Raw genomic sequence first — 20,018 nt, forward strand, 5'->3', positions numbered from 1 at the left:
GATATCCAGGTTTTCCAGCACCACTTGTTGATAAAACTATTATTTTCCCATTGAACTGTCTTGGCCCCCTTGTTGAAAATCAATTGAACATACATATATGGACTGATTCCTGGGCTTTAAATGATATTCTATTGGTCTATATGTCTATTTTTATACCAACACTGCACTGTTTGGTTACCATAATGTGTAATGAGTTTTGAAATCAAGAAGTGTGATCCCGTGGATTGAGCGCGGGCCTGCGAACCAGAGGATCGCGGTTCGATTCCCAGTCAGGGCACATGCCTGGGTTGTAGTCCAGTTCCCTGCAGGCCAACTCCCAGCAGGGGACGCACAAAAGGCAACCATACATTGATGTTTCTCTTCCTCTCTCCTTCCCCTCTAAAGATAAATAAATAAAATATTAAAAAAAAAAAAGAAGTGTGATCCCTCCAAGTTTGTTCTTTTTCAATATTGTTCTGGCTATTTGGGACCCCTTGCAATTCCATATCAATTTGAGGATAAATTTTCCACTTCTGCAAACAAGGCTGATGGGACTTTGATAGGGATTGCACTGAATGCATAGATCACTTTGGATAATTCTGCCATCTTAACATTCATCCTTCCAATCCATGAACTCAAAATGTCTTTCCATTTATTTAGGTCTGCTTTAATTTATTTCAACAGTGTTTATAGTTTTTCACCTCTGTGGTTAAATTTATTTCCTAGGTATTTTATTCTTCTGGATGCTATTGCAAAAGGAATTATTTTCCTTAGGTTCCTGTTCAGATTGTTCATTGCTGGTGTATGGAAACACAGCTGATTTTTGTGTGTTGATCTTGTACCTTGCAACTCTGCTGAATTTGTTTAACTGTGGTTTTTTGGTTGTTCTTTCTTGGTTTTTTTGTGTTTTTTTTTAGTAGATTCTTTGGCATTTTTCTCTATATAGGATCATGCACTTTGTAGGAAAGATAGTTTGACTTCTCCCTTTCCATTCATTTCTTGCCTAATTGACCTGGATAGGATAGCCAATACAATTTTGAATAGAAGTGGTAAGAATGGACATCCTTGTCTTGTTTCTGATCATTAAGGATGATATTAGCTGTGGAGTTTCTGTAGATGGCCTTTATCAGGTGTAGGAAGTTCACTTCTGTCTCCAATTTGTTGAGTATTTTTATCATGAAAGCATTAAATTTTGTCAAGTGGTTTTTTCCTGTGTTTTGATTGTTTCTCCTCTTTATTCCATCTATGTGGTATACACATTAATTGATTTTCAGATGTGAAACCAACCTTGCAAATCTGGGATAAATCCTACTTGCTTACATGATAAAGCTTTTACTTGCTGCTTATGCAGAGCTTCAAGGTCAGCCGTATCTCCCTACTTCAAGGGCCTTTGCAGGTCTTTCCTGGCTGGGCACATACTCAGCCCTGCATATGTAGGTACTTGGCCTTCTTTATTCCCAGGAATATTTCTGAGCATTTCAAATGCCCTTATTGCCGTATTTATCATTTTTAAGTGGGTTGTGGGGTTTTTTTTTTTTTTTGGTTAGTCTTGCTAGCCCCAACTATGATGTTGCCTCAGGCATGGGTGTTGCTCATGTGTAGGCACCCAAACTATGACAGGAGTGGTATTAGAGAAAGTGACAGTGAGTCAGAATCTAAATCTCCTAGGCACAAGTTGGTAAGAACCAGAATTTACAGATAAGTTCGGTAAAGAGAGGTAGTGTTATGGTTGTAGAGCACAAAATATAAGGTCTGTGGTTTTTAGGGAAGATAGAGTAAGAATGGCATGAAATTGTCAATGAAGACCGTGGAGCACGCCTGTCCCACATCTGGGGAACTAGAGTATCATCCTGCTCCACTTGAGGAGGCTGACAAGGAAAAATCCTCTGAGAGAATCAGGTTTTTGTTAGAAGGCAAAGGAAACATTCAGAAAGCAAAATCTAGAGAGGGTTAAAGAGGATTTGTTTTCTAATGAATGACACAGGACCTAATGAGATTTTAGGGTATGGATGATAAGAAATCTGTTTTTATATACCAGGTATATACCGGTGTCCTAATTAGAATGTGGGTGATGGAGGTTGTTGGGGAGATAATTTTTTAAAAGATTTTATTTATTTATCTCTAGAGGGGAAGGGAAGGAGAGAGGGAGAGAAATATCAATGTATGGTTGCTTCTCGTGAGTCCCCTGCTGGGAACTGGCCTGCAACCCAGGCATGTGCCCTGACTGGGAATTGAACCGCAATCGTGTGGTTCGCAGGCACATGCTCAATCCACTGAGCTACACCAGCCAGGGCGGGAGATAATTTTTGAGGTGACTAATGAGAAAAAAGGCCAAAGGCCTAATATAATCAGTGTGCATGGTCTCAGAGCAAACAAAATGGTGGCCAGCTAGGGTGTCAGAGGGGAGCAGGAGAGAGGCTCTTGCCAGGATGACATGGAGTCACACAGCCTCGATTCCTGGGTCTCCCAGTCCCTGATAAGAAATTTAGATTGTATTACAAATGTGCTGGAAAGCCAGGAGAAGGCTGAAGACAGAGAAGAAGGGATAATGTTAGGAGAATCCCTTCCAATGAATGGGATAGGATCTGGAAGCAAGAGTAAAAGGGCCTATTTGTCAGGCAATTTATTCCTTTAAAAAACTTCCCTCCGCTCTGTGTTCCTCTTCAGCCATCACCGTGATTTTCTCCTCCTCTTTAAACTTGTCAAAACATTAACCTCATGTACTTATTTTTAATTTCCCCATTTCAGATTTTTGAAAAAAACTAATCATGTTTTTGTTCACTCCATTGCACAGAAACTACTCTTGCCAATGCCGCTCCATCATCCAAAAATCACTTTTAGTGTTCCTTTTTTTAAAAAGATTTTATTTATTTTTAGAGAGGAGGGGAGGGAAGGAGAAAAACATCGATCAGTTGCCACTCGTACGCACCCCAACTGGGGAGTACCCACGCGTGAGCTCTGACCGGTAACTGAACCAGCAATGATGCCCGCCTGAGCCACACCAGTCAAGGCTGTCTTCCTTTTAACTAGACATACAGCGGCCTGAGACCATGACATGACCCTCACCCTGTACTGTCTGTCACACAAATTGCTCCTTTTGGCTTTTCTCTATCTGGCCTTAAATGTTGCCAGTCCTTAAGCCTTGGACATAGGCCTTCTTATATTTCTAATTTGTTTTTCTACTTGCATAATCTTTTTTTTAAATGTTTGAAGCACTTTCTTTATTTTTATTTTTTTATTTTATTTATTTGTCTTTAGAGGGGAAGGGAAGGAGGGAGGAAGAGAAACATCAATGTATGGTTGCTTCTCGTGCATCCCCTGCTGGGAACTGGCCCCTGCCGGGAACTGGCCTGCAACCCAGGCATGTGCCCTGACTGGGAATCGAACCGTGATCACCTGGTTCACAGGCCCGCACTCAATCCACTGAGCTACACCAGCCAGGGCTTACTTGCATAATCTTTTTAAAAAATATTTTATTTACTTATTTTTAGAGAGAGAGGAAGGGAAGGAGAGAGGGAAACATCAATGTGTTTCCCTCTCGAACGCCCCCAACTGGGGATCTGGCCCACATCCATGTGCCCTGACTAGGAATATAACTAGGGACCCTTTGGTTCACAGGCCCACGCTCAATCCACTGAGCTACACCAGCGAGGGCATTCTTGCATTTCTTTATGGTAGAAGTTGGCACATTGCTGTGCATTGACTGGGCCCGTGAACTGGGTGGTTTTTATGTTTGTGTTTGAAAAAAAATTCAAAAGTATATTTCACAACAAATCCCAGTATCCATAAAGTTTTAGTGGACCACAGCCATATCCATTGGTTTACCTTTGTCTAATGCTGTGACACAGACCCTACAGCCCACAAAACCTATTTACCCTTTATAAGAAGTTTGCCTTATGCTATTTCTATAGATTACATCCATACTGGTAGCATTAGTTACTATTTATATACCAATGAAACCCAAAAATAATGTATGTCCAGATATCTTATAAGGATAAACAGACATGCACATTCAGCTGCCTGTTGTCAGACAGAGGGAGAAGTCCCCTCTTTTATCTCCTCACTTCTTGCGGCTGGACTACCAACAAAAAAATGAAATTGATATGAGGCTAGATTAATAGGAGAAAAAGCATTTTGTTATTTAAAGAATCACAATATGATATTCAGATAAAATAAAATGAGGCTCCAATGATCAAACCATGCATCTTTTAACATTTTTAAAATAATAAATTTGTGAGAAACTGACAGGACAAAGGAAGTTAGCACTAAGCTAGTCTTGGGTTTGGATAGTAAATTAGTAAAAGCCAATGCTTACTTACACAGACTGTTGGGCTCTGAGCTATTTAACGCTATCAATAACTGGTGTCTTTCAGGTGCAGGGAGAACACCTTTCACATGAGACTTTCCTGCATTCAAGGGAAAGTCAAGGTGCTCTTCGGCTTGTCAAGTAGATTTATTTTCTTTTTAAAAGATTTTATTTATTTATGTTTAGAGAAAGGGAGAAACATCAATGTGTGGCTGCCTCTCTTGCGCCCCCTACTGCGCACTTTGCCTGCAACCCAGTCATGTGCCCTAGACTAGGATTCAAACCAGAGACCCTTTGGTTTGCAAGCCTGCTCTCAATCCACTAAGCCACACCAGCCAGGGCTCAGTAATTTTTATTAAAGTAACCAATACGCCATTATGTGATTATTTGGGGGTGGCTTTTCTTGGGCCTCAACATTCTCGTTCCCATTTACGCGAGTCACCAAGATCTCAAAACATGTCCAGCACAGTTCCTTACCTTGGCCTACCAACCCCGCTTCAGTAAAAATGGCCCCAATGTTCATCCAATTGATTAGTGAGTTACTGGACATCCCTGACACACCTTCCTCTCCTTAAACTCCTACATCCAATTTCTCACCAAATTCTTACATCTCTACTGCCTGTCACCCTCTTCCACCGGATCTCTCATCCCGGACAACTGAGATAGCTTCTAAAACGAGTCTCTTCACAAAATAAACAAAGCCAGGCTACTTCCCCTTGACGGTACCCTGGATGAGCCTTCAACCTCCAGCAAAGCTCGCACAGCACTTCCCAACACAAGTTTTCGCTCCGAGTTCAGAGCTCTGAACAGCTTTTCAAGCCCGGGAGCCCTCGCACGGCCGCAAACTCTACTCACTGCAGGCGTCTCAACGCCGTGGTCGCAAAAAACGTCGTAACTAACGGCACTTTCAACGTGTAGGGCGGGACTGCGTTTTACAAACGGGACCGTGACTCTTTGCGTTCTCTCTTTCCAGCCGGCGCCAAGCCATGGGTGAGTTTCGCTTTGTGTTGGGGCCAGGGTAGAGAAGCGAGCTCAATCCGGCACCATCGTGCCTCGCAGCCAAGTTAGCAGAGTCAGCGCCCCGATCCTCAGCAACGAACAGCCATGAGGATGGTTGTGCTCGCGTTTGAGCTGCCGAGGCTGGCGCTGGAGCCCGTAGGAGGGCCCGAGCCGAGGCGGCGGCGTCACCAACATGGCCGCTGTGTTAAAGGGCGCGGGCTGGGCAGCACGCGGATGATGACACTTTAGTACTGCTGCAAACCCCCGAGTGCTCAGTGGGGAGGCCAACCTTGGAGAACTGAGCGTGCGGCCAGTCCAGCGCCGGGGTCTGGACCTGGTAAGGGCCGCCCCCTCGTCCCAGTGGTTAAAGCCCCGGTCCCTGATCCCTCATACAGGCATCTCTCGGGACAACTGGCACAAGCGCCGCAAGACCGGGGGCAAAAGGAAGCCCTACCACAAGAAGCGAAAATATGAGCTGGGGCGCCCTGCAGCCAACACTAAGGTGCGTACGCGTGCTTCACCATCCGGAGGTTCCCCCTGCCACTGGTCTCCGTGGTGCTGCTCTGCGCGTGGCTGTTGAATCTCCACGGGGTTCCGGGATGTTCGGGGACTGAGCCGCCTCTTCGCGATCGCCTGCCGGGCGAGTGCTAGAGACTGCGGAGACGCGCTGCGTGTACTGGGGTTGAAGGGCGGCTGGAGGGAGCGGGGTCCGCAAATTATAGGCAGAAATCTGGGGTCTTTGTTGGGTGAACACTTGATTTATAGTGTTTAAACCAAGTTTTTTTTTCGTGCCCCCACCCCCTTGGAGGTAACCAGAGTGATGAAAAAAACATCCTTAGGTGTGGTGTGGCCGTCTTGGTCATTTATGTACCACATGCCAATGCTAGGACTTGTCATAGTTACACTGACTGTTCCTCCACACAGCCCAAGTTCCCTTTTCTCTTGTGGTACTCTCCCTCATAACCTAGTTCCTATCTCCTTGTGTTTCCTAGATTGGCCCCCGGCGTATACACACAGTTCGGGTGCGAGGAGGCAACAAGAAGTACCGAGCCTTGAGGCTGGACGTGGGCAACTTCTCCTGGGGCTCAGAGTGTGCGTGAGGCCCCTGCAAGAGTGGGTGGAAACTCAGCATCAGCACCTAAACCCTGTTAAGTTTCAGTAGGGGCTTTTAGCAGGAAGGTTCATGGCCTCCACTGAGAAACTGAAGCTTCTTCAAATACCCTGAGGTTGTAACCAGGGAGAGGGGCTGAATCTAGAGACGGTTAATGTGTGGCTGGGTAAAGGCTTAGAGGAGGCCCTGTTATGGTTAGTGTGGTGGCGGGAAGGCCAGGCCAGTTGGCCTGTTTCACACCGCTTGATTCTGAACTTCCTGAGCAGGTTGTACGCGCAAAACAAGGATTATTGATGTCGTCTACAATGCATCCAACAATGAACTGGTCCGAACCAAGACCCTAGTAAAAAACTGCATCGTGCTCATTGACAGCACACCATACCGACAGTGGTATGAGTCCCACTACGCACTGCCCCTGGGCCGCAAGAAGGGGGCCAAGCTGGTGCGTATTTGGGGGGTAAACCTCCCTGTAGGGGGTTGGGGGAGGCCAACCTGATTCCCGCCTTCTTGTGATGAAAATTCTGTCCAGTTCTGCTACTGAAGGGAGAGAGATGAAAGCCTTTAGTGCTGAGGAAGGCAGCAGGAGTTGGGATGTGCAGGGTTTGAGGCTGTGGTGATATTTGTAAACTAGGATTTGGGGACTCCAGGTAAACATCTGTCTCCTTTATTCAGACTCCTGNAGGATCATCGATGTCGTCTACAATGCATCCAACAATGAACTGGTCCGAACCAAGACCCTAGTAAAGAACTGCATCGTGCTCATTGACAGCACACCATACCGACAGTGGTACGAGTCCCACTACGCACTGCCCCTGGGCCGCAAGAAGGGGGCCAAGCTGGTGCGTATTTGGGGGGTAAACCTCCCTGTAGGGGGTTGGGGGAGGCCAACCTGATTCCCGCCTTCTTGTGATGAAAATTCTGTCCAGTTCTGCTACTGAAGGGAGAGAGATGAAAGCCTTTAGTGCTGAGGAAGGCAGCAGGAGTTGGGATGTGCAGGGTTTGAGGCTGTGGTGATATTTGTAAACTAGGATTTGGGGACTCCCAGGTAAACATCTGTCTCCTTTATTCAGACTCCTGAAGAGGAAGAGATTTTAAACAAAAAACGATCAAAGAAAATTCAGAAGAAGTATGATGAAAGGAAAAAGAATGCCAAAATCAGCAGTCTTCTGGAGGAGCAGTTTCAGCAGGGCAAGCTTCTTGGTGAGATGGCTGTTGCGTTGGGGGGTGGGGAGGTGACACGGTATGGTGTGCCCTCTGCATTTTACCCTTACCTTAGTCCTTGTGTCTCCCAGCCATGTGGTCTAGAGGGCTCACCGAGACAGCTTAGTGATAACAGTATACAAATTCACATCTAGGTTTGGTCAGCCCATCAGTGTGAAGCTAGAATATGGATAATGGGCATCTTCCTGAGTTTCCGCAGGAGTATTTTGAGGTCGGTGCCTAGGCTGGGGGGTTGTCTCAGTGATGAGAACTTGGTCCAGTTCTGCTACTGATTCCAAGTGACGATAAAGTATATCTGAGGAGACAACAGGTTTTATGCCTGCCCCTAGGGTGCCTGAACCAATGAGGTTTGGTGTTTTTTTTAAGGGCACATGGGTATAGGTAGGGCTGAATTACTATTTTGCTAAGGACCATATACTCTCTTGCAGCATGCATCGCTTCAAGACCAGGCCAGTGTGGCCGAGCAGATGGCTACGTGCTAGAAGGCAAGGAGCTGGAGTTCTATCTGAGGAAAATTAAGGCCCGGAAAGGGAAATAAATCCTCCATTTAAGGGGAAAAAAACCCAGATTCCTCAAATAAAGGTGATCTGTGTTATTTGTGTTGTGTGAATACTTGATCAGTATGCTGCAGAGGACCCTCCTTCCTGAAGGCCCGGCCCATTAGGTAGGCTGTGCCTTAACGTACTGGATTTTGCCATGTATGGCGCACACCTTTTTGCCCAGGTTTTTGAGGGAAAAGTAATGTGCATTACATGTGGGTAGTTACTAGCACCTAAAACCTTGTATGTTTTGTAGTTATGTTACATAAAATTTCTCATGCCATAATATCTTCAAAGATGCTAAAATCCCTTCAGGATACAAAAAAACAAGTGTAAATAATTGAGCAAAATTTAAAATGAAAGTTCCCCCCCCCATAGTTTGGGCCAAAACTTGGGTGCACATTACATGGGTGTAAAGGTACTAGGGGGACCATTTATCACCCCAAAGTGGGGACAGGGATGTGGCATGTAGGCCAAGCAGAGTATTGGGGCGTTGAATGGACCTTGGCCAAAGCAATGTTGCACTGGTCCTTTTAGCCAGGTCTGCTGTGGTTCAGTGGGTTGGGCATTGTCCTGCAGGTCCAAAAGGTCACGGGCTTGATTCCAGGTTTGGGTACCAGCCTGGGCTGCAGGAGAGGTGCTATTGTCCACATGCAGATTTGGCCCCTTGAAAGGCTTTGAAATGCCCAATATCTCGTGCTCACCCAGCAGGGGAACCAGTATCATGATCCAGTCCACTGACAAATGCCAGCGGCTGCACTCAACCTCTGCCCAACCATTCCTGCCTTTTGAGTCCTGGCATTTGTCACCCTTTGACCTTACGTTCATNATGGACCTTGGCCAAAGCAATGTTGCACTGGTCCTTTTAGCCAGGTCTGCTGTGGTTCAGTGGGTTGGGCATTGTCCTGCAGCTCCAAAAGGTCACGGGCTTGATTCCAGGTTTGGGTACCAGCCTGGGCTGCAGGAGAGGTGCTATTGTCCACATGCAGATTTGGCCCCTTGAAAGGCTTTGAAATGCCCAATATCTCATGCTCACCCAGCAGGGGAACCAGTATCATGATCCAGTCCACTGACAAATGCCAGCGGCTGCACTCAACCTCTGCCCAACCATTCCTGCCTTTTGAGTCCTGGCATTTGTCACCCTTTGACCTTACGTTCATTTTTGACATTCACCAATTTCTTTAGTGGAGACTGAGCTCAGAAGACAAGGACCCTTAGAGGTGCTCAGTTCAGCAATGAGTCCCATCTAGTGCCCTGACCTGTTTTCCAGAAGGTTCTTCTCTTCCCACCATGCATTCTGACTGCAGACTCCGGCCCTTCTACTCATCCACACCCCACGCCATCCGTTGGGTTGGTGGAAGCGAGAAAGTCTAGCCTGGGTGGTGTGTGGCTGACTGCCTTAACATCCCAGTTTAATCAGCCTCCAGGGCGGATTCCCAAACCCTTATCTGTATCACCACCTAGGAGGCCAATTCAACTCTAAACAATTGGGTGCACAAGTAATAATATATTCTCATAAGTAAAAAATTGAACATTACAGATAAAACTGTCCAACACAGTTTTATGATGCCTCTTCCTGAGTAAGGTTATCAGGATAAGGTATATTCTGAACCCCTTATGTATGATTCAAACTGTGATCCTTCAACTCCAGATCTAAGGAATCAGAGACGTTGGCGTGGCACCTAGAACTTAACAAGCCTTCAGTAATGCCCATGCTCCCTCCGGTCTGCGGACGGGCCGCAGTCCTCTCTGCCTCGCCCACGTCCTCTTCCAGCGTCACTTCCCCAAAACATCCTACCTTCTCCCGCCAAGGCGGATACATTCCCAGCCTTGGCTCAGGCCCTTCCCGCCATCTTCCTTTTTCAAAATCCGTCCCTTAACGCTCAGGCTCGGAGCAAACAGGAAGTGCCGCTCTACCCGAGCGGGGGCGCCGNTTCAGTAATGCCCATGCTCCCTCCGGTCTGCGGACGGGCCGCAGCCCTCTCTGCCTCGCCCACATCCTCTTCCAGCGTCACTTCCCCAAAACATCCTACCTTCTCCCGCCAAGGCGGATACATTCCCAGCCTTGGCTCAGGCCCTTCCCGCCATCTTCCTTTTTCAAAATCCGTCCCTTAACGCTCAGGCTCGGAGCAAACAGGAAGTGCCGCTCTACCCGAGCGGGGGCGCCGGACGAGCACTGCCCACAAAGCGGGCTGGGAGCTGGGAGCAGGTGGGATCGGGCTCGGGGAGGCAGGCAGGACAGCCCGGCCTGGCTGCCTCTGCTCAGGACTCCTGGGCCTGGTCCCCAGAACCCGCCGCCTCCTCGTGGTCGCCGCCCTCCTCGGCCCGGAGTGCAGCACATGAGAGGTCCGGGGAGGTCTGGAGTTCTGGAGGCTGACGTCGGGGTCAAAACGCTGCGCAGCTGGGACCCTCAAAGCCTAGCCAGGGGGTGCATCCACGTGCAGGATCTGGTGGGAGTCGCTTCCCACGCTCCCGGTGGCAAGACAAATGGGCTTCCGGGCGGGCCTGCCAGGTGCTCCAGAGGGGGGAGCGGGATGGACGGAGTCATTGGCTTTCCAAAGGGTGGGCGGGGACCTGTGGATCGCGTGGTGGTTCAAGTCCTGCCTCCGCCAGCGATGGCCACTCACAGCAGTTTGAAAGTGGAAGGCCTCACCGATTGGGCCATGGTGGCCTCAGTGTAGGGCGGCTGCGCTGAGCCTTCTTCCCTGTACTCGTCCTTCTGCGTAAGAGGAAGTTTCTGCTACAGGTCAACCACAGGGAGCAGGGACACTTGGAGTGCGCCGTGAGCCACAAAGATCCTCCTCTTCCCCACGATGGGGCGCTGCCCCCAGGCCCCTACTCACCTGCAAGTTGCGGTCAATGAGCTGATCGGTTTCAGATTCATCGTCATCCTCATCAAAGAGGTTGACGATCTGTTCAGCGACCCGGCAGGCTGTAAGACAGTCTTCTCCCCTATTCTCTATCCCCAAAGTTGGGGTGGGCCCTGGGTCCATATCTCTGCAGAGCACACTGACATAACCAACTAACGTGCCCACCTTGAGCTGCCAGCATAGAGGAAGAACTGCAGCAGACTGATGAGGGACACATACATGTCCAGGTCTCGGAGCACGGGCCCTGGCTCCTGGCCAGGCTACAGAGGCTTCCAAGGTTGGCAGCGCCTGCCTCTGGCTCCACAAACTGACGACCAACCAGGGAGAGGGCAGAGAAGGAGTATACTTCTGTGGTTACCACCTGGAGAAGGGGAAGCCTGGCTGAGTGAGATGGGGAGAAATGCAATCCCTGTCCCTGATGGCCTGTGGAGGGGTGTGGGGGATCTCACAGGCAATGAAACCATGTGGCAATGTGCGGCAGCACCAGAGAGAATGGGGTCCCCGTCATGGGTGTCTAGGGAGGCTTTGAGGATGAGCCCTTGGCGGTTCGGTGCCTCACTAGACTGACCTGCCCCAAGGCAGGTACCATCTCTGATTCTTCTCAGTCTCACGGTGACTGGGACGTGAGAGACGGTCACTGGGGGGCAGACAGAGGGGTGCTGGGCTCTGTGCTTGTTTAGCTCCTGATGGAAGAGCAGGAAGAGGAAGTCAGTGAAGGTGAGGAATGAACAATGGGAAAGAACAGGGGAGCCCAGCACGAACAAGGCCTGGCCGGGCCTGGAGGCTCATTCTATTCTCAGAGGTGTTATCAGGCGGGGGGGTGCCTGTGATGGAAAGCAGTTTAGCAAAGTAATTGTAAGTGCCAGAATTCTAAGTGCCAGAACCTGGAGCCAGAATGTTTGAGAATGACTTCCAGCTTCCCTAATTATCTGTGTGACCTGGGCAAATTTCTTTTCCACTCTGTGCTTCAGTTTCCTCATTCTTAAAAGGGGAGTGGTAATAATAGTAACCATCTCAAGGATTGTGAGGGTTAAATGTGTTAATAATAACACAATGCTTCCAACAACATGCAGTACATCGTTGGTACCATGTAAGTGTTAAGGATTAAAATTATGATTCCAGTTTGCAAAGCTGGGGGAAGAAAGGCAGATGGGCCTGCTCCTGGGCTGACTCACTCCCAGGAGCAGGCAGAGAGCGGTGCCATCACGGATTCCCCATCCCCGTGGGCCGCAGATGCCAGGTTGGTGAACCAGGCACGAGGGACCCAGTACTTGTTGAAGTCAGATTTCAGGCTCTCAAACTTTTTCCTTGCTTCCTGAGATGAGCAACCTGCAGAGATGAAGCGAGTGGGGGACAGACTGCCTCTGAAAGCTTGGGCCCTGGAGCTCCCCCTGGGGGTCAGACCTCCACTCCCAGGAGGCATGTGAGGCACCTGCACCCACCACCATTCACTCCATGGTGGGGAAGCGCTGGAGCACCTGGGTGCTGACAGAGCACGGCAGGAGCATTGATGCTGGGGGCGGGGGGGATGGCTGGCACAGCAGACAAGGGTGTGGCGAGGCTGGCTGCCACGCTGGTCCAGGCTGTGCACCATGGCCGAGATGGTGCCCATCAGCTGGTCAGGCAGTGGGATGTTTGTATACTGCACCCACCAGCAGTTTGCCACCAAGGTTACATAGGAACCTGCTTGCCCCCAAGGGTAGGGGGGGATGGGAAGGGGAGATGGAAGACCTGGGAGTCAGTGTACTCTGCCACTCAGCCAGATCGCCAGGTCCAAGCCACAGTGAACAAAGGCAGAGAGAGGGACACATTTAGCTCCAGTGCCCTGCCTCACTGTCAGGAAGATAACCCCTTCTTATGGACCCAGTCTGACTTACCAAGAGGAAGGAATGCAACTCTTCTCGGGTAGAGAAGTGGTAGTTCAAGGTCAGGTAATGGTTGATTCTGAGCCTTGCTTCCATGAGGATGAGGATGAAGTGTCATCTCTTTCCAGCTCCCCTCCAGTACCCAGAGGTTGGTGATGCCAGCCAGCAGGTGGCTTAGGCCTTGTCTAACATGAGGGTCCAGCAAGTGGTAGGCGAGTCCTAGCCCCCAGGAAGTCCTGGACCTGACATGCAACTCCCATCCCCTCTGGGCCTGCCCTGGTTGACCTCCAGGCTGTGCGGCTGGAGTAATTCTGACCCACAGAGCTATCAGCTGAACCCACAGGTCAGGGAAGACACTAAGGATGATACCAGGAAGAACTAGAGGGAGCCTTATCTGGGACCAAGGATAAGGGGATGAGGTCTGCAGAGCGGTTGCATTATTGGGCCACCTGAGCATGCACAGGCCTTGTTCCTGGGTCAGCAGCAGCCTGGGGAAGGTCAGGTGCAGGCCTGGGTTAGAGGGAGGTGGGCAGCCTAGTCTCCCCCAGACCAGCCCAGAGACCTCGCCATGGTGCCGGTGGCCGATGCTGAGCAGAGCACACAGGACAACGAGGAGTAGGAACTCCTTGCAGAGGAGCTTGTAGGTGATTACCCTCCAGTGGAGAAGCAGCCAAGAGAAGCCTCCGATGGGGGCCTGTGCCTCGTTGGGGGTGTAAGAAACCTCGTGGCACTGGGGGCCTGGGGAAGGAGGTCACAAGGGCTGCCCCCAGAGCTGCCCCTCTTCCCCAATAAGCCTTTTCTTTTTTAAAAGGTTTTTTTGTTTGTTTGTTTGTTTTACCCCTGGCTGGTGTAGCTCAGTGGATTGAGCTCAGGCTTCGAACCAAAGAGTTGCTGGTTCAATTCCCAGTCAGGGCACATTCCTGGGTTGTGGGCCAGATCCCCCCAGAGGGACATGTGAGAGGCAACCACACATTCATATTTCCCTCCATCTCTTTCTCCGTCCTTTCCCCTCTCTCTGAAAATAAATTAAAATTTGTAAAAAATGTTAAAAGGGTTTTTTTTTTAAGTGAGAGAGAAACATCAGTTTGTTGTTCCACTTACCTATGCATTCATCCATTGATTCTTGTATGTTCCTGACCCACACACACAATATCAAACCTGAAACCTTGGCACACTGGGGCGATGGTCTAACCAGCTGAGCCACCCGGCCAGGGCCTCAAGCCCTCTTCTTCGCTTGCCTTCTCATCACCAAGCTTAGTGCCCCAGGCAACCTCCCTTCAGCTCCGGTCATCTGCAACCAGCCTTCACCCCGTGTAGGTAGATGAGGTGGGAGGAAGCTGCAGAGCAGACCCAGCACACCACCTTTCCCTCCGGAACTCAGTGGTGCGGGGGTCATGCCAGGATGGACTGGCGAGCTGAGACCTAGGCCCTTTCATACAGGAGGCTTCCCCAGGCCCCTCTTCCCCTTGTAGGGCTAAGAATAACCAGAGCTTGAACCACTAAAGACAGGAGATTCAACTCCAGCCCAGACCCACCGCTACCCCTGGGGGTCTTGTTCTCGAAGCTGATAGCTCGTCTCCAGTGGCCTAGGACATTCTCACCCCTACCCCGCACCTGCCTACCTACTCTGGGCAGCAGCCTGAATTGAGGAAGAAGACCTGGGCTAGCCTTCACCCTCCCCCTCAACACACAGACACACACTGAAGTACATGCTGGGCCCGTTGAATTTGACTCTACTGAGCTGATCATTGATGGATTGAGGCTGTCGCCCTGCTTCCCCTGGCCCTAGGACCTGGGTGTGTCTCCCAGTCTGCAGGGCTGGGCTGGCCTTTGAGGGATGGAAGTGCTATCTAAATTGACTACAGCTCACACAGGTGACACCTTGTCCTTGAAGTCAGGATGACAGGGATTACTGTCCCACACTGGTCCAGGTGAGAAAACAGACACATGATAAATTGTTGCAATCATAACGGCTGCTGATCACAGAGCCCTAAGTGACAAGTACTGTGCCAGGGGCGCGACTGTGTCACCCTCTCGTAGACTCCTCACAGCAATTGCATGAGGTGGGAATCATCCCCGTTCTGCAGATGAGGCTCCAGGAGGAGCCTGACTTGCCCCACATTATGAAGTGCTGGGACATGCTGGAGGCAAGATTCAAAGCTGGAGTCAATGGATTTCAAAGGCTGGAATTCACCCATCTGGGTCTAAACAAGCTTTCGCACCCTGGGGCCAGGGGCCTGTCATCAGCCTCACTCTAGCCCACGCTCTGGGAGGGCCTGGCCCAGCCCTTCCCTGCTCCCATTCCACGGGGCTGATGAGGCCGCAGATCTGGGACTCGGGCCTGGGGGTGCAGCCCCTTCAGCCATGTGCAGCGTCCTGATTCCTAGGGTGCCCAGGAGCTTTGCAAGAAAACTTCATCTTTCAAACAGAGGAAATAATGCCCGAGGCACCAGCTCTGATGTTCACCCAGTGCCAAGGTCACCGAGAGAAACCCAGGAGAGGTGGTCCTGCTTCTGACCTGTTCGGGGAGCTCCTTTTCTCACACTGTGAGCTGGTTCCCCCACACAAGAATTTCCTAAAGAGAGCCCCAGCTTGGAAGTCAGACACACCTGGGTTTAAATTCTAGCTCTCTTATAACCTTGTGCAAGTTGCCTAATCTCTCTGAACCTCAGTTTCCTTCTCCACAAAACAGGATTAATAGCACCTTCCTCACAGGGCAACTGGGAGTATTCAAGGGAAGGATGCTCAGACAGAGCCCAGAGCCCTGCAGACATTTGGCCCAGGCTGCTATCAGCTGCTATGGTCATGAAAAGCCAAATCCCTTTGGTTCTACCTGCTAGTCCACTGTCGAATCCCATAACGAGGCAATCCTTCAGGGAAGAAGAGACGAAACTTTTCCCTGATGCCTCACCAGCCTGTCCCAAGCCAAACAGTGCCAGGGCCTGGTTTTTAAGATGGATGCAGGAAGCCCTCTGAGATGCCCTGGTGTCATCTTTGTCCTGCATCACCAGCCCCCGGTCCAGCTCCTTTTCACTGTTAATTCACCATCCAGCTCAGAGCATCCTCTGGGAAGCCTGCTATGACCTTCCCCAGGGTGCTCCTCAAAACCCTCTAGGTTTCCTCTCTCCTCTCGCAGCAGGTAACCCTACTGGGCTGCGATCTGTCTGCTGGGAGATCTCCCCTCCGGCCCTTGAGACCCTCGAGGACAACATTGGATCTGATTGATCTTGATACAGCTGGAGAGGACTTGAACCCGATTGGGTTTTCCTTTGTTTCTGTTTTTATGTTTTGTCGCTTTTAACCTTAAAGACATCTGGTCCCCTCCCTCTTTTTCATCAAGGATTTCTTGGATGAGCAAGGTCTAGAAACCTGATGGCCTGATGAGTCGTGTCCTCCTTCCAGGGCCCAAGTGGGATGTGGACATGAGGAGAGAGGAAGACTGGACCTGGAGGACGAGACACCAGCTCCAGGTCTTCTGGCCATCATGGACATGCAGCCCTTTCTGCAGCTCTGATCTGGGGCTTTCCTGTAGCATTCTGAGCTGTTTAAGTAACTACTTAAAAAGTTACTTGCGCCTGGGAAGCCAGGCTCTGGGACTGGAGGAGCTCAGGGGCTTCTCCCTGACTGCAGTCCTTGAGGTCAACCCAGCTGGCTGCATTTCCATCTTCCACCGCCATCCCCATCTATGACCCTCCCACTTCTGCCTGTTACCAACTCTGAATCACTGGGCTGTGATTTCCCACAGAGCTTCCAGGAGGGGCTCAGGACCTGAAGCCTCGGCCAGAGGAAAGGATTGGTCCCCAGGCCTTATCCAGCCCCTTCCTCCTGAGTCCACTCATTTCCCTTCCCAGCTGCTGACGGGAGTCCTCTTTGGTGTATGGTCCAGGAGGGGAACCACTCCACCACAAATCATCTGACCCACCCTTCTTTGTCTTCCTCTAGCTCTTGCCTCTCCTCTTGCCTGGCTCTGTCCCTTCTGCTCCTATCCACCTGTGCCCCTCTCCCCGCTCCTCACAGCCCAGAGCTGTATCTACGGCTTGGCAGATTACAGTATGGAATCTGGAGCCAGACTGGTGAGTTTCAAACCCAGACTCCACTGTGAGCTAGCTACCTTTGTGACCTTGGGCAAGCCATTTAACTTCCTGGGACTTAATTTCCCCATGGGGAAATGGGAATGATAATACCTATCTCACAGAATTCTTGTGAATGTTAAACAAATTAATATTTACAAAGTGCTCAGAATAGTGAAGTGCATGGTAAGTCTAATGCTACTGAGGCTATAAGCATCTCCCTTCTCTCTGGTACGGCGTTAGCAGGTCCACCTTGGCACCCACCAAGGACTACCTGAAGTCTCTATTGCTGAGTCCAATAGCCCTTCCTGAGTCCTGGCCTTACTTGGCATCTCTTATTCTTCAAACAACAACACATTTTTAAAAAGACTTTGTTTATATTGAGAGAAGAAAAGGGAGGAAGAAGGTGAGAGAAACATCAATGTGTGAGAGATACATCAGTTGGTTGCCTCTCGCAGGCCCCCAACTAGGGAACTGGCTCACAATCCAGGCATGTGCCCTGACTGGGAATCAAACCTGCAACTTTTGGTTCACAGGCCGTCATTCATTCCACTGAGCCACACCAGCCAGGGGAAAAAAGAATTTTTTTAATTGATTTGAGAGAGAGGGAAACATTAGTTTTTGTGGTTCCGCTTAGTTAAGCATTCATTGGTTGATTCTTATATGTGCCCTGTCTGGGGATCAAACTTACAACCTTGATGTATCAGGAGGGCACTGTCACCCACTGAGTTACCCCTCCAGGGCTTGCATCTCTCATTCTTGAAAGACTCCCTTGGCTTCCGAGACCTGCCACTATGAAGAGATTCTTGATTCCGAGCTGCCAAGTGGGCAGGGAGTGTGGACGTGTGCTCACTAGGAGCAGCGGGCCTGACAGTGCCCTCTGGGGGATGGAGGTCCAGACAGCTCAATAAAACCTCAGCAGGGACAGGGGCTGTGAGTCTCGAGGGGAGAAGAAAGGGCACTAGTAGGAGAGACATGGAGACACAGAGTGCTGTAGGAGGACGGATGAAAGGACAGAGAACCAGTAACCCCTAGAAAACTCAGCGAATGGCAAATAGTGGAGTTAGGCATCTTGGGTTCAGATGTTGGCTCTGCCCCTTGGTAGCTACATGTGACCTTAGGCAAGAAGCTTAACCCCTTGAGTGTCAGTTTCCTCATCTGCGAAGTGAAGATAATAGTCACATCCACATCATAAGGCTACTGTGAGCAGTCAGTGAGATAAATGCTTAGCCCTAGTGCACGGCAGGAACGTACTGTCCATTAACGGTAGCCTGTGTCATACTGAGGGCGGGAGTAGAGCAGGCTGCCAGGCTCTTCGGTTACCCCATCTAGGAGGACCTCTTCCTGGTGTCCTGGCTCCCAGAGAGGGCTCAGGAACCTCGTTAACCTCCCAGGGCGAGGCGGCACTGAAGGGTAACAGAATGTGCCTGAATAATAGAACACCCCCAAATATGCCATTTTTTGGCATGTTTGAGCTGTAGGCACTTGAAAAACAGCAACTGCAGAAAGAGGCTTTCCTTGAATTTCCCTGTCTGCCTAAAGACAGATCCTCCAAAAGGAACTCCACTGTCATAAATCCCCCTCCTCGGAGCGTCATCACATATCACAGGAGAGGAGACAGAAAATTCGTGTCACGTCCAGACAAACTCCTCTGTCACAAGCTATCATATCTCCCAACCATTCTCCTATGGGCCCACTCATCTTTCCTAGAAGTCACTTACTCTACCCTAAGGGGCTTACATTCTCCTTCCCCTTTCCTTGTTAAGATGATGTTTAAACCTGCATTCTAAGCCACATAGGAGAATTGTTCATTTTCCTCTGGGTCTCTCCCATGTATATATATAAATTATCTATGTAAATATGCTTTTCGCTTGTTAATCGGTGTTTTTGCTGAAGAATCCCATCTGAAAAGCTACAATGAGTAGAGGTAGTTTGGATTCCTCTACAAAGTCCCAGTGCGCCTTAGAATTGTGACTGTTTCTGCACACAGGCCCTTTAAAGGTGGATGTAACCAAGTTCAACCGAGGCCTTTCCGTGGGCCCTGATCTGCCCTGACTGGTGTCTTTATCAGAAGAAGAGTTCAGGTCACAGAGAAAAAGATCAGGTGCAGTCAAAGGGAGAAGCCTGCATCTTTATGCTCAGAAGAAATGAATCTTATCAATACCTCGATCTTAGACTTCAAAACTGTGAGAAAATAAATTCCTGTTGCTTAAGCCATCTAGTCTGTGGTATTTTGATGTGGCAACTGTAGAAAACTAATACAAATACATTTTGCTTTATTTTTCAAAATAAAATTGCAATATCAAATATGCCTTTTCAAACTATACATGCCTCAGCCCCATTTCCCCTGTGGGCGTGTCCCTTCTGGTCCCAGCACTACTCACGTGGAAAATTGTGGACCTGCAGGACAAAGACCAAATTCCTGAGTCTGGTACTGGAGGCCTTCCTGTCCACCAGCATGGTCCACTTGCCCTCATCTGCGCTCCTAGTATTTCTCCATATCTCAGGCATTTGGGTTTCCCTTTAGTGGCTGCAAAGGGCAGGGTTAGAGCGGTGGGCCCTTGTGGGCTGAAGGGTTGGGTGGGATGGCTATGTGGACTGAGCAAGAAATGGAGGTAAGACCAAGGCAGGGAGACTACCGCCGTGCTAGAAGGATAATCCCAACCAGACAGACTGTGACCCAGAGTAGGGGGTGGGGTGGGGGTGGGGGTGGGGGGAGACGGAGTGAAGTAGATAGATTTCAGAGATATTTGGGAAATAAAACTGATAGGAATTGGGCATTCAACACATATTTGTTGATTTTCCTGACTGTTCTTTCTCAAGTAGGCTCTTTAGTTACTCTTCCGTTTACTTCCTTCGTAACACTTTTCACAGCCTACAATTACCGTATTTATATATTTGTCTGTTGTATATTTCCATCAAGAAGATTGTAAATTAAAGGAAGACTGTAGCCTTGGCCACTCTTTTTAAAAGTATTTTATTTTATTTATTTTTAGAGACTGAGGAATGGAGGGAGGAAGAAAGGGAGAAACATCTATGTGGGAGAGAAATTATCATC

At 49.5% G+C, this 20,018-nt stretch overlaps 2 protein-coding genes and 5 non-coding genes across 8 annotated transcripts; 6 read left to right on the forward strand and 1 right to left on the reverse strand.

Moving 5' to 3' along the window:
- Positions 1-5,168: 5,168 nt before the first annotated feature.
- On the forward strand, positions 5,169-8,179 carry RPS8 (ribosomal protein S8). 2 transcript variants are annotated; one of them, XM_037069638.1, is made up of 7 exons: positions 5,169-5,275; positions 5,680-5,786; positions 6,277-6,376; positions 6,662-6,690; positions 7,088-7,234; positions 7,466-7,595; positions 8,045-8,179. In XM_037069638.1, the coding sequence occupies exons 1-7, from the start codon at positions 5,272-5,274 to the stop codon at positions 8,152-8,154; spliced, it is 627 nt and encodes a 208-aa protein (XP_036925533.1). In that variant the 5' UTR covers positions 5,169-5,271; the 3' UTR covers positions 8,155-8,179. The 2 variants fall into 2 exon arrangements, with proteins under 2 accessions (XP_036925533.1, XP_036925534.1); XM_037069639.1 differs by lacking the exon at positions 7,088-7,234 and having other exon boundaries at positions 6,662-6,837.
- On the forward strand, positions 5,514-5,593 carry LOC119003386 (small nucleolar RNA SNORD55/SNORD39). The gene has a single exon (XR_005069946.1). It is a non-coding gene; the product is annotated as a small nucleolar RNA SNORD55/SNORD39 (small nucleolar RNA).
- On the forward strand, positions 6,095-6,198 carry LOC119003390 (small nucleolar RNA SNORD46). The gene has a single exon (XR_005069951.1). It is a non-coding gene; the product is annotated as a small nucleolar RNA SNORD46 (small nucleolar RNA).
- LOC119003388 (small nucleolar RNA SNORD38) lies at positions 6,901-6,970 on the forward strand. The gene has a single exon (XR_005069949.1). It is a non-coding gene; the product is annotated as a small nucleolar RNA SNORD38 (small nucleolar RNA).
- On the forward strand, positions 7,298-7,367 carry LOC119003389 (small nucleolar RNA SNORD38). The gene has a single exon (XR_005069950.1). It is a non-coding gene; the product is annotated as a small nucleolar RNA SNORD38 (small nucleolar RNA).
- LOC119003387 (small nucleolar RNA SNORD38) lies at positions 7,852-7,920 on the forward strand. Its single transcript, XR_005069947.1, has one exon. It is a non-coding gene; the product is annotated as a small nucleolar RNA SNORD38 (small nucleolar RNA).
- Positions 8,180-10,417: 2,238 nt separating the features above from the next.
- On the reverse strand, positions 10,418-19,420 carry BEST4 (bestrophin 4). The gene is given in 10 exon segments (XM_037069676.1): positions 10,418-10,528; positions 10,809-10,874; positions 10,999-11,067; positions 11,637-11,708; positions 12,201-12,238; positions 12,241-12,354; positions 12,458-12,542; positions 12,545-12,708; positions 13,458-13,628; positions 19,345-19,420. Coding segments are annotated over 10 exon segments (966 nt in total).
- Positions 19,421-20,018: the final 598 nt, after the last annotated feature.

This window comes from Sturnira hondurensis, unplaced genomic scaffold (genome assembly GCF_014824575.4).
Source record: "Sturnira hondurensis isolate 20B ecotype Veracruz unplaced genomic scaffold, ASM1482457v3 Scaffold0018725, whole genome shotgun sequence".
Taxonomy (NCBI): domain Eukaryota; kingdom Metazoa; phylum Chordata; class Mammalia; order Chiroptera; family Phyllostomidae; genus Sturnira; species Sturnira hondurensis.